Here is a 12450-nt window from a genome sequence, read left to right as displayed (position 1 = left end):
TCAAAACCATTATTTTGTGATTTGAATCCTTTAATTAAAAAACCAAAAAATCGAAGCATAACGTGTACCACAAACTTAAATTCCACTATTTAATTAGTCGTCTAATCAAAACCTATTTTAATAAGGTGGAATTAAATAAAGGTCATGTGGAAAATTCTAGATTCCCATTTGACACACATGGTATGGTAGGCAAAGCAAGTCAACTCAATATTAAATAATTTGACGTCAGGATCTCCAAATGAACGAATCAAACACGTGAGAGTCAAAAATAGTGGTTTCCTTGAAAATGCTCAATCTCTCCATGCAATAAGTATGTGTACACATTGAGTGGTGATGTCTGTTTCAATCTCGAAAGCAGTTCCAAATATTAAATTCTCACTTAAGTCATTATCAAATTGTTACCAATCCGATCCCATGCAAATAAGAAAATAAGTCAAACAGATAGTGGAATTAGCTATTTATACACTTTTTATAAATCTAATCTATAACGTGAAAATTACAGCTAACTATATACTGTGAATTTTAGTTTACTAAAAATAAAATAAAAAATCAAACTCCCTAATAGAGTGCGCCGTAATCATATGCTAAAACAAGATTTGACTTGACTTAATCAGTATATTTACGCGTCATGTTTCTATCAACTTGTCCCTCATGGCGTGTAACGGTGTAAGATTAGAGATACGTATCTCATTTTATCACAAAAAAAAAGTCATACACATTTTCTCTTGGACTCTTATGTAACGTCACTAATCAACTTTATTTTGACATTTTCCATAATTCCATTCACTACATCTAAATCTACTCAGATACTTCAAAGAATTTGCAAATTTAGTTTAATTAGTTGAGAAAAAAAGTTAGCTACATATAAAGTTAAACTACGGCTGGACATTCAGGTAACCCGTTCGGGTTTGAGTAAACGGGTTTAGAAAAATAGAATCTATTGGGTATTTTTAGATATATGAGTTCGGTTCGGTTTGGGTACTATCGGGTTCGGATCGGTTTGGGTTACAAATTTTAGAACCCGATTAGTACCCGAACTACCGGGTACCCGAAAAAATATAATTAAATTTAAATAAATTTAGTTAAATTTTGACTTACATAACAAAATATTTTAGACATTTTGATTATTTTTGATATTTAGGTATAAAACTAAATTAAATATTCAAAATTATAATCATAATTTTGGGGTAATTGCATTATATTAATGATAAATATTATAAATATGTTTATATGTTCGGGTTTAATGGGTACCCAAACGGGTACCGGGTATTACCTGACCCTAACCCGAATCCACGAATATTAGAAAATAAAATCCAATAGAGTTTTATAGGCAAACTCGTACCCAATCCGAACCCGGTTTTTCAAGTCGGATTCCAGATTGAGTATTTGGATACGGTTTTTATACTCAAGCCTAAATTAAACGCCAAAAAAAAAAGTGAAATAAATAAATAACAAGTTAGCAAAACAATTGAACTTTTTAAAAAAATATTAATTAATGATATTGTAGTATCATTATATGCATTTTTCTATTAGGTATTTTTATATAAAAATTATCTAGGATTATGTTAATTCCATGCATGTACGTTTAATGATAACAACAGCTGACCTAATCTGACACTAGAGATAATCATTACCCTAATTTTTTAAATGATCATTTTATCACAATCCGTTAAAAATGGATATATAAAATCAAAATCAAATATGCGAATTTAAAGTATATCCCTAACATATAATTNTCCATGTTTTGACGAAGAAGAAACCGAGCAAACCGGCGGAGATGTTAAGGGAAGGGATGATACCAGTCGTTAAATTCAGTTTCATCACGACGAAAGTGAAGAGAATCGCGAGTATGAAACTAACGATCAGAGCTCTGAAAGTGAGCTGGTGCTGCCACGACGGAGGAACCTCGTGACTCGCTTCGAAGATTCTCTCCACGGAGACTTCTTCTTCTTCCGTACCACCAGATCCATTGGTGGCGAGATCGTCGTCTTTTTTGGATCGTTGTTGCTCTACCTCCATAGTTTTTGTGTTGATGATTGATTGATTGAATGAATCAGATCTGAAGGGAAGAGAGGGATTTTTATACAAAGAGAGATTGAAATCGTCGAAGAAAGGGGAATAAAAGCTGGCGATTTTGTGTCAAACTGATTCTATTGTGTGTGTGTGTGTATTCTATATTTATATGGTCAATGTTTTTGTTTGTTTTTATTAACCTAAATGTACGTAGACTGGTGTGGGTGTGTAGAGACGGTGTAAATTCCTAATTTTGTGGGCTATTTTTCGAGTTAAATTAATTTTGGAAATTTAATTATGATATGTTTATGTGTTAAATGTATATGGAAAATTATGAGATGTATTGCATGTTAATTTAATAGAGGATTAAAATATTTTTAATAATGAAGAATTAAAAATTGCAAAAAATAATCCTAACTTGTAAAAATATACTTTAGCATTACAAATATGAAAACTTTATTTGAATCTACATTATCTAAAAAAAGATGGTGGATTTATATTGCATGTTATGAATTAGATCAGTCGTTCTCCAGACAAACCAAATAGGAATTGTAGCGATGATAGTAAAATTGCAAAAAAATGGTACTTGAAACTTTTTTGCAAATATCCTAAACAATATATATTATATGTGTGTGTGTTTCCTTTGAAAATAGTATATGAGTGTAAAAGTATACATTATCATTACGAATATGGAAAATGTACGATATTAATCGAGCATGATTAATGGTTACATACTACATAAGCTATTATAAATATCAGATTTAGTTTTGTCAAGATCTATCATATATATATATATATATATATATATATATATATATAAACACCAAATCTGTGAAAAAACAAAGAAGAACATAGCAAAATCATCTAAAGTAGTGGAACCACAAAACATGTAAGAATAAAGCTAATGGATTGATTATAGAGATATTTGGCATTTTAGATATTTTTCAAAACATAATTGTAAAAGTAGTATTTACAATTAGTAAATTCTACATTTTACTGTTTTCAACTGTTCACAAAACTTTCTAACCATCATCAATATTTCATATTTACAACACATGTCATTGAGTCTTAGACTTTTTTTTTTTTAAATATATGCTCCCTACAATCTTAAAAACAAAAATGCTGACTAATTAAAATTTGCTTTCCAAAATTTTTAAGATGTATAAAAATCTTTGTTTTTTTCTTTATAATTTGATATGCATTTTGTTTGATGATTTTATTTGATAATGTTGAATATTTTTTACAAATTTTGTATCCGTACACATTATTAAGTGTACAGATGTTTGNGCGATGCCGGAGGAAGCGACGACGCAAGTCTGAATCACGGTGTTCTCTTGCCGTGTGAACGGCTGTTTCNGTACACATTATTAAGTGTACAGATGTCTGTACACATTATTAAGTGTACATAGGTATGTACACATTATTAATTGAACAGATGTAATTTGTGTAGTTTATTTAATTCTTAGGGTTTCAAATATCTATATCACAATGGTTTTGTACAAATTACATATGTACACTTAATAATGTGTGTATGTACACTCAATAAGGTGTATAGACATCTGTATATTAAATAAGGTGTACGGATACAAAAAATGTATTTAATATATTTAAAAATTATTAAATAAAATTTATATCAAATTGTAAAGAAAAAAATATATATTTTTTTGTATCCAAGAAAATTACTAAAAAAAAATTATATTAACAATTATTTGAATAATTATGATTGAAAAAAAAAAACTTTATTTCTCACCCACACATACATACCCTTTTGGTAATATTCTCATCCAAGTCTATGTCCCACAATCTCTCCTATCTCACACATTCTCTATTACACAACACCTATTTTTCCAATTTTGAATAGTAAATGTATTAGTTTGCTAATTAAGTTTACAAAATGTATTAAAATGCAAACAAACCCTTGATTATATTGCATATCTACATGTTATGAATGATCAATTGTTTTTGAGGTAGACCAAATATGAAGCTATGATCTCACTTGAACTCTTAGCTTCTCTTGTTTATTTGTTCACTTATCTCTTTTCTATATTTGCAAAACTACAGTAAAACCTCTATAATAATAATGATGGAACAAAGACATTTTATTAATGTATAGCGATACTAATTATTCTATAAATTAATAATTATTATTTTATAGTGTAAATTAATAATTATTAATTTATAGGTATATTTTTAATTTTTTTTTATTTTTAAAAAATTATGAATTGAGACAATTTTTGCAAAATATGATTAGAATTTTGGTTGTTGTAAATTTTATGGTATTTGAATTGAATTTGAAATAATTAAAAAATATTATTGACAATGAATTACAAATATTATAGACATATTCACTTATACACATGACATAAATATTCTTATTTATGAATAAGAATATCAATTATCGTATTTTGATAGTCTCTCAAACTATCAAAATGTAAATGATGCATATTTAGAAATTGAAAACTTTAAAAAGTTTTAGTTGTTTTATGAAATTTTATAGAATATTTTATATCATTATAGTTTGAAGATACAACATAACAATAGTTTTATAGATACGAGGTTTAAGAGAAACATACTTAACTATATCAGCATATATATGTATGTGTAAATTTACATGATTATTAATTTATGGTATTATTAGGACTATATTTTACATGAGGATTTCAAAAAATTATTATCTTATTATTATCTTATCGAATTTTATTATTTTTTACACTATCCTGAATTAGGACTAGCAAAATTTATTAATTTATAGTGTTTATTAATTTATAGAGGTTTTACTGTATATCGCTTTCTCTTCATGTCACTTTAACAATTTGCTTATGGGAGATACATAAAAATCTTTAAGTTTAAAATCAATTGTCATTGAAAGACAGAGTTAAAAAAAAAAAACTCAATAAGTTATCAAGAAAATTTGATCTTTTATATTTTGCCATTTCAATAAAGTAAAACTCAAATCTTATCAATATTAATAAAATTAACAATATATATTACAATTAAACGGTAATATATCGGTTTGATTATATAAATGAGGATTATGATTTAGTTTTTATAATTAAATGAGGTTATATGCCAGTTTAGGCTATAAGAGCATTTCCATCCCACATCTTTGATTGAGAATTAGTATATTAGAAATTAAAAAATAATAAAAACTTAGAAGCAGTTTAGATATTGTGTCTCTGCCCAGATAATTTAGAATACTATGGTAATGAGTGTCAAACAGATGTCATTATGAGATTGGATCATGTCTTTTTTTATTAGTTAAAACTTAAACAAATAATTTATTTATTATAAAATTATTAAATTAATGTTTTTAGATACCCATATACCCTATGACCGATGGGAATGCCCTAAAGGAGAAATATGTTATATGTTGATTTGGTTTTATAAAAGAAATTTATAGTTTAGATCTTATATCTAAATAGAAAGCATTAGAGTTTAGATTTTACAGTAAATGTAAATATGTGTTGGTTTGGGTTAAACTAAATTAATTTTTTTGTCAATAATTTTTAATATAATTTATTGTATTAATTAACATTTTAATTTTATTAATTAAATTGTTAAATTTATAATTTTAATAGATTTTATTGTATTAATTAAATTTGTTGATGCTATAAAATAAAGGAAATAAAACAAAAGTAACCTATATGGTTAAATACAAAAATAGAGGGGTTAATTCATAATTAAATAAAAGTAAAAAAAAAATCGTCTGAACCTTCTTCGTTCACCGAATCTTTCTGGGTTAGGTTTGTTCCTTTGTTTCAAAATCAGAAGAAGAAGAAGAAGAACAAGTCAAAGACGATACCGCAACAATGGCGTCCTCTAACCTCCTCCTTGCGATCTCCGTCGCAATTTTTCTCTCAATCACCACCATCTCCGCCGCACGTCCTTGCAAAACCTTCCTCATCTCCTCCTATTCCCTCTCAATAACCCCAGAAAACCCTAAACTCGAATCCGATTTCACCTCGACTCGATTCGTCACCGTCTTCACCATCCGTCGTCTGAATCCTCACCACGTCGTTCCCTTTTTCGTCAATCGCCGTCACGAGACGCCACAGATCCAGCGATCGGAGGAGGATCGTTCCCAATTGTCTCTCCCTCTGGGCTCCGATAACATCAATTCGTTCAGAGATCGAACCAGAGACATCCTCAGCGTCGTCGTGGCTCTCTTGTTCGGTGTTGGTTGCGGTGCTTTGACCGCTGCTACTATGTACCTTGTTTGGGCTCTCGTTGTGAACCGTCAGAGCTATGATTTTGAGGAGGAAGAAGAAGAAGATTATGAGAATGAGGAATCTGATGCTGCTAGCTTGAAGAAGTTGGGTTATGTTAAGATTCCAGCTCTAGCTCCTGTGAAGGAGGAAGCTGCTTGATTTGAGGTTGTTGTTCTTCTTATCCATATTCCTTATGTGAATTCAGTTTCTGCATATTATCATGATTTACGTTTGTTTGTTGCTTATCTTATGTTGCGTTTAAGTAATCTAAAACTTAATATACTCTTTTAAGTATCATCCATCAGTGCTTTACGATTTGTAGTGTATGTTTGTTATATAAAGTGTGATTTATGATGTTTCCTGTGGGTTTTTGATTCATTTATCTTTGACACCAATGTCATCAAAGGAAACCAAGGTCGAGAAATCCATTTCGTGTTGTCTTTTTGACTTGCTAGATCATAACTTGACCTCGAGTTTTGGTTTCAAGGATTGTAAACTCTTTGGTAGTGTTTAGTTTAGGAGCTAATGGTGTGTGTGATCATTAAAGGAATAAAGAACTTTCGGGTTGTAGCTATAGAATTTAAGTAGGTCGCAGTATATGTTCATGGTTACTTATGGTTTAACAGAGTCAAGCATTGTAGTGCCTAGTTTATATTGCTTATTGTCATGTCTATTGGCTATTGCTTAAAGCTTGGTGTTTTGGATGAGGAGGAACGATTAGGGTGCCTTGTTTTCTATCTGCTTTTCTTATCCTTTGAACTTATGGCTTTTGGTTTGGCACTAGTGTGGCGGTGATTTGCCTAGTAACAATCTTTGTTATGCTCTGTTTGTTTCTTCTTTTACAAATTTTTATATTATGATTTTGATTTGAGCTTGGTTCGTGTATGTCAAACCCCTATGTTGTCTAGATTTTTTTTTGTTTCTTTCTTTTAAGGCATCACAAATGTTGCAAGATCTTGCTTTCAACCTTATACTCTTATTTTATGTTTTCATTAAAGCTAGTGACACTATTTGATTACGTGAACAAAGTTTGATTCACGTCTACCTTTCCCGCAATCTTGGTCCAAGGCAACATTCGTTTGAATGTGTTGCAGCACCGTACCTTGATCCTTAAAGATCGACAAGGACTAACAAATGGGAATTATCACACAACAAAAGAAGAGTATAATTATACAAAAGAAGAGTATAATATGTTTAAGACTGTCTACTGATTGATACATGCCTCATGGCTTGCCCTCGGGTAAACTACTTACAGCCCTTTTAGAAAACAGAGCATGTCATACTTAGTTATAACTAAAAGGAATTGGTCTATATATGAATGCAGAAATATGACAAACTGTTTGAGAATAACGCCAAAGCAGAGAGCTTTACAGCAGAACTCTTGCTCTTGCTTTATAGCGGTAATGGTGTGTGATCTTTCGGGTTGTCGGTTCCATTTCTTGCTGTATTGCTAGAACTTAAATAGTTCGCAGGATTTGTAAATTGTTCTCATTGACTCCAATCTTACGGTTTAACAGATTCAAGCATTGTAGTGCCTAGTTTATATTGCTTATTGTCATCTTTGTGTATGTATATTGCTTAAAGCTTGGGGTTTTGGATTAGGAGGAATGATTTTAGGTGCCTTGTTTTCTATCTGGTCTATCCTTAGAACTTCTAGTTTTTGGTTTGGCATTAGTCTAGCCGTGATTTGCCTAGTAACAATCTTTTGTTATGCTCTGTTTGTTTCTTCTTACAACTTTCTATATTATGATTTGATGGATTTGAGCTTGTTTCGTGTATGTCAAATCCTTTCTCGATTGTCTTGGACCTCTTGGTATAGATATCACTAAGCCCCTATGTTGTCTATAATTTTTTTGTTCCTTTCTTTTAAGGCATCACAAATGTTTCAAGATCTTGCTTTCAGCCTATACTCTTTTCGTATGTTTTCATTGAAGCTAGTGACACGATTTGATTACGTGAACAAAGTTTAATTCACTTATACCTTTCCCCAACCTTGGTCCAAACAAGGCAAAATTCGTTTGAATGTGTTGTGGCACCGTACCTAGCTCAATAAAGATTGACAAATGACCGTTTTAGAAAACAGAGCATGCTATTCTTATAACTAAAAGGAGTTGGTCTATATATGAATGCAGAAATATGACAAACTGTTTGAGAATAACGCAAAACTGTAAAAGTAAGACGATTTGGCCATTGTTTTTTTTCACTCATTAATTTACTAATAAACTTGCTTGCTCTGGTCAATTGATCAGTGTCAAAGAACCTCTTAGAAGGTAAAGCAAGAATAATTTGTTCGAGTTTAATCTGATTATATAAGATTTGAATGTTTATGTCGAGTTAGTTATGAAACAGCTTAGGGCCGACCAAGATCTGTGCAAAGCAACTTGACCCTGAAGTGTAGTCTCTTAAAGTTGTCCCGGAAAAATCCAGATTTTGCATTTAAATGAAAATAAAAACCTGATTTTATTGCTAACAAACTTCATTTCATAAGGGTGGATCTAAGCAAAATAAAATCATATGCACAAGAAATAAGTTACGACCCAATTTTGGCAATCCGAATAGACGAAGCTAAGATGAAAGCGTGAAAGGAGATGAGTATGCCTATTGAAGTAGAAGCGAAGTGGTTCGTCTTGAGAGAATCGTTGTCGTTGGGTGAAATATGACGATCCTTATTTGGTTCACTTCTTGATCTCCTCTTACACCTTTTGCATAAGGATGTAGAATAAGAAGTTGTTTTGCATAGAACTTACTTAATAATGGGGGGATTTTGGTTAAACTTGGTGAGTGTAGTAGTGTATGGGAGGTGGGGGCGAGGCGTAGATGTAGACTGGAGTAGGAGGAGATTTTACGGGAGGTGGTGGAGAGTTGTAGTAATATGGTGGTGGTGGAGATTTGACTGGTGGGGGCGGTGAATGGTAATAGTATGGTGGTTGAGGAGATTTCACGGGAGGAGGTGGAGAATGGTAATTATAAGGTGGAGAAGGAGACTTCACCGGAGGAGGTGGCGAGTGGTAATAATAGGGTGGTGGTGGAGACTTCACCGGTGGTGGAGGTGAGTGGTAGTAATACGGTGGAGGAGTGTGAGTTGGTGGTGGTGGAGACTTGTAGACATATGTAGGAGTATGTGGCGGTGGGGACTTATAGACGTAAGTCGGCGGTGGTGGTGGCGGTGATTTATAGACGTAATTCGGGGTTGGAGGAGGCGGAGACTTATATACATAAGTAGGCGCCGGCGTTGGTGGTGGTGGTGACTTGTAAACATCTGTTGGGGTTGGTGGTGGCGGAGACTTGTAGACGTAAAGCGGAGTTGGTGGAGGTGGTGACTTGTAAACATAAGTGGGAGTAGGCGGTGGTGGTGATTTGTAGATGTAAGTCGGAGCTGGAGGCGGTGGTGACTTGTAGTAGTAAGGTGGGTGGTAAGGAGCTAGTTTATGACATTCCTCATAAGGCTTCTTAGGTGCATAAGCAAAGGACTTAGCGTAAAGCACAACTTCGTACTTAGTCTCTGATTTAACATGAAGCTTAGCGCCTTTGTTTCCCAAATGATAACTTGTCGGAATATTACACGGTGAGCCCTTTGGTGGCGCGTGAAGTTTGGCCGTGCATACCTCGCCGCCGTATTTGCGATAGTTGTATCCTTCTACAGTGATTGCGTATTTACCGTTGATCTTTGTCTTTCCGTACGCTTTGAACATTTTGTCTCCTGCTTTACATGTCACCTCCACGACAGCACCTGCGTGACAAAAATATTATTACATACTCCCACCATTTTTTATTAGTTATCCTTTAAGGTTGTTTCACACAAATTAAGAAAATTATTTAATTTTTTTTGTTTTATTCCTTTTTAATATATTTTCTAATATTTTTATTGGTCAAAACATTAAAACAGTCGAATAAAATTGGAATGTTCACCAAACTTTACATTGGAAATCGAAAACGACAACTATTATAACACAAAATTTTAACTCTAGAACGACAACTTATAAAAAACGGAGAGAGTAACTTTTTCGTAATTTACTATTACATCATCGTTTTTATTTCTCTGTCAAAGATATGGTTACTTATGTATATAGTTTTGTACGGTGCAACATTATAAAGTACTAGGACTCAGACCCCACAACATCAGGAGAAGTATTTCAAGAAAAAATAAATTTAGAATTATAGATTATAAAATTATTTGAAAGTAATAAAATAGTTTGAAAATATATGTTAAATAATAAAATTAGAAATTATTTAAAAAAAAAAATAAGTAAAGAAAAACACAACCATTAATACGAAAACTTATAATAAAAAAATAATATGGCAACAAAACTCAATTCTAAGTTAAAAATTTATTAAATGATAATGAATCAAGGCAACCTTGTAAATTTTTTTATGTGTATTATGAGTATAAGATATTTTACAAAAAAAAAATTGTAAAGAGTAACAATGATTTATTAGTTATCTAAGAAGGGACAAATATTTATATATAGAGTTCAAAAGACAGAAATATTTAGATAAACATAACTGTTGACACGAAAAGTTGTGAATAAGATATGGTGAAAAGACACAATTTTACGATGAACTAAAAAACTGTATGATTTTTTTTATGGTAAAATACACAAGTATACAATGAACATACGTAACCATATGGTTTTTCATATAAAAAGATATTTAACTACAACGGTTGGTAGTATTTATTCAGAATATTATTATTATATAGATTTAGTGTCAAGTAAAAAAATTGATTTGTAAAGTTTACCTTTGAGATGCTTCTTGTCATGTGACTTTTTAGGGTCAGTCCAGTCGAAGCATCTATAGCAGTAAACTTTACCAACGACTTTGAAAACGAGTGGTTTGGGATGTGGGTGAGGTTGGGGATGAGGGTATGATACCGGCGGCGGAGGATATGTGTAGTAGTAAGGTGGAGAGTAGGTTTTTGGTGGTGGTGGTGGTGGAGGTGATTTGTAATAGTATGGTGGTGGTGGAGATTTTACCGGGGGTGGTGGGGAGTTGTAGTAGTAAGGAGGAGGAGGGGATTTCACTGGAGGAGGAGGAGAGTGGTAATAGTACGGTGGAGGTGGAGACTTCACCGGAGGAGGTGGTGAATGGTAATAATAAGGTGGAGGAGGAGACTTCACCGGAGGGGGTGGTGAGTGGTAATGGTATGGTGGTGGTGGAGACTTCACTGGAGGAGGGGGAGAGTTGTATTTATAGGGTGGAGGAGGAGATTTTACCCGAGGAGGTGGAGATTTGTATACAGAAGGTGGTGGAGGAGAACTGTAGTAATAAGGTTCTGTTGCCAAGGTCAAACCCACGAGTAATGCCATAACAGCAACTACAAACTGAGTCCGGCCGGCATGACTCCATGATGGAGTTGCCATTACCGAAAAGTCTCACAGGTGACTAATTACTTCTTCAATAGAGAAGATGTTTTAGAAGATATGGTTTGTGTTTCTGCATGGAAAATGGTCTCTTTATATAATCAAAATGGTCGTCTGAGGTGTGCTTCATTTACTTAGAAAAAACGATTCAAAATTTTATTATTAGCTGGCAATTATCATTTGTTTTTTAAAAAGTTATACTTTTAGAGTTATAGAGAACTTGTTTGGAAAATTAATCTTCAACCACGCCCAATTGAAAACTCCAAAATTTGATATGATTATTTATACAATTTCATTAAATCCTATACTTACTATACAGTATAATAGTGATAGTTAGCTTGCTTGTTAATAATATATGTTAATTAGGCATAATGTTCATCAATTATCACAATGACGTACACATAGTTTCAGAGATAATTTCCAACTGTTACCGACACGATATAATTTTAATTTAACGGGATTTAAAAAAGAAAAAGAAATTTAACAGTATATCAGATAAAAAACTTCATCATGTTTCGTGAACAAGATCAAAAGAAGGAATCGAGTTAAGTTACAAAATTTTCGAATTCCTTAAGTAGAAAGGTTAAAAAATAAAGTAGTAAGGCCATAAATTACTGAAGTCCAATATGTATGCTAAAACTTATGAAAGCAAATAATGATCACTAGCTAGGCAAGCTTGTCTCTGAAAGATGAAACCGAGTTATACAAAATTAATAATTACATCGATTTGAGCAAAGTACGAAAATCTGGAAGATTAAAATTTCATTATGTAAATACAATTTAAGTGAAATTTTAGCTTGTGGGGTGGAACAAAGTGAAATTCCATCTTTTCCTGGTCATTATTTGAGGATGGTTTTGTTTCAAAAACA

The 12450-nt window shown here is 32.2% G+C and overlaps 2 protein-coding genes across 2 annotated transcripts; one reads left to right on the top strand and one right to left on the bottom strand.

Annotated features, from left to right (window-relative positions):
- On the top strand, positions 5733-6579 carry LOC104701170. Its single transcript, XM_010416816.2, has one exon. The coding sequence runs from the start codon at positions 5823-5825 to the stop codon at positions 6378-6380; it is 558 nt and encodes a 185-aa protein (XP_010415118.1). The 5' UTR covers positions 5733-5822; the 3' UTR covers positions 6381-6579.
- LOC104701169 (extensin-2-like) lies at positions 8657-11672 on the bottom strand. Its single transcript, XM_010416815.2, has 2 exons — positions 10960-11672; positions 8657-9951 (listed from the first exon to the last, which is right to left on the bottom strand). Exons 1-2 carry the CDS (start codon positions 11579-11581, stop codon positions 8990-8992), a joined length of 1584 nt encoding a protein of 527 aa, XP_010415117.1. The 5' UTR covers positions 11582-11672; the 3' UTR covers positions 8657-8989.

This window comes from Camelina sativa, chromosome 7 (assembly GCF_000633955.1).
Source record: "Camelina sativa cultivar DH55 chromosome 7, Cs, whole genome shotgun sequence".
NCBI classification, from domain to species: domain Eukaryota; kingdom Viridiplantae; phylum Streptophyta; class Magnoliopsida; order Brassicales; family Brassicaceae; genus Camelina; species Camelina sativa.
Note: the sequence above shows the minus strand (reverse complement) of the source record. Positions and strands in the feature narration are given on the sequence as shown.

Bases quoted from the DNA above. Each gene is read 5' to 3' on its own strand.
- LOC104701169 (XM_010416815.2), bottom strand. From the start codon at position 11,581: ATGGCAACTCCATCATGGAGTCATGCCGGCCGGACTCAGTTTGTAGTT. The intron at 9,952-10,959 runs GTAAACTTTACA...TTTGTCACGCAG, and splicing joins TGACAAGAAGCATCTCAAAG to GTGCTGTCGTGGAGGTGACA.
- LOC104701170 (XM_010416816.2), top strand. From the start codon at position 5,823: ATGGCGTCCTCTAACCTCCTCCTTGCGATCTCCGTCGCAATTTTTCTC.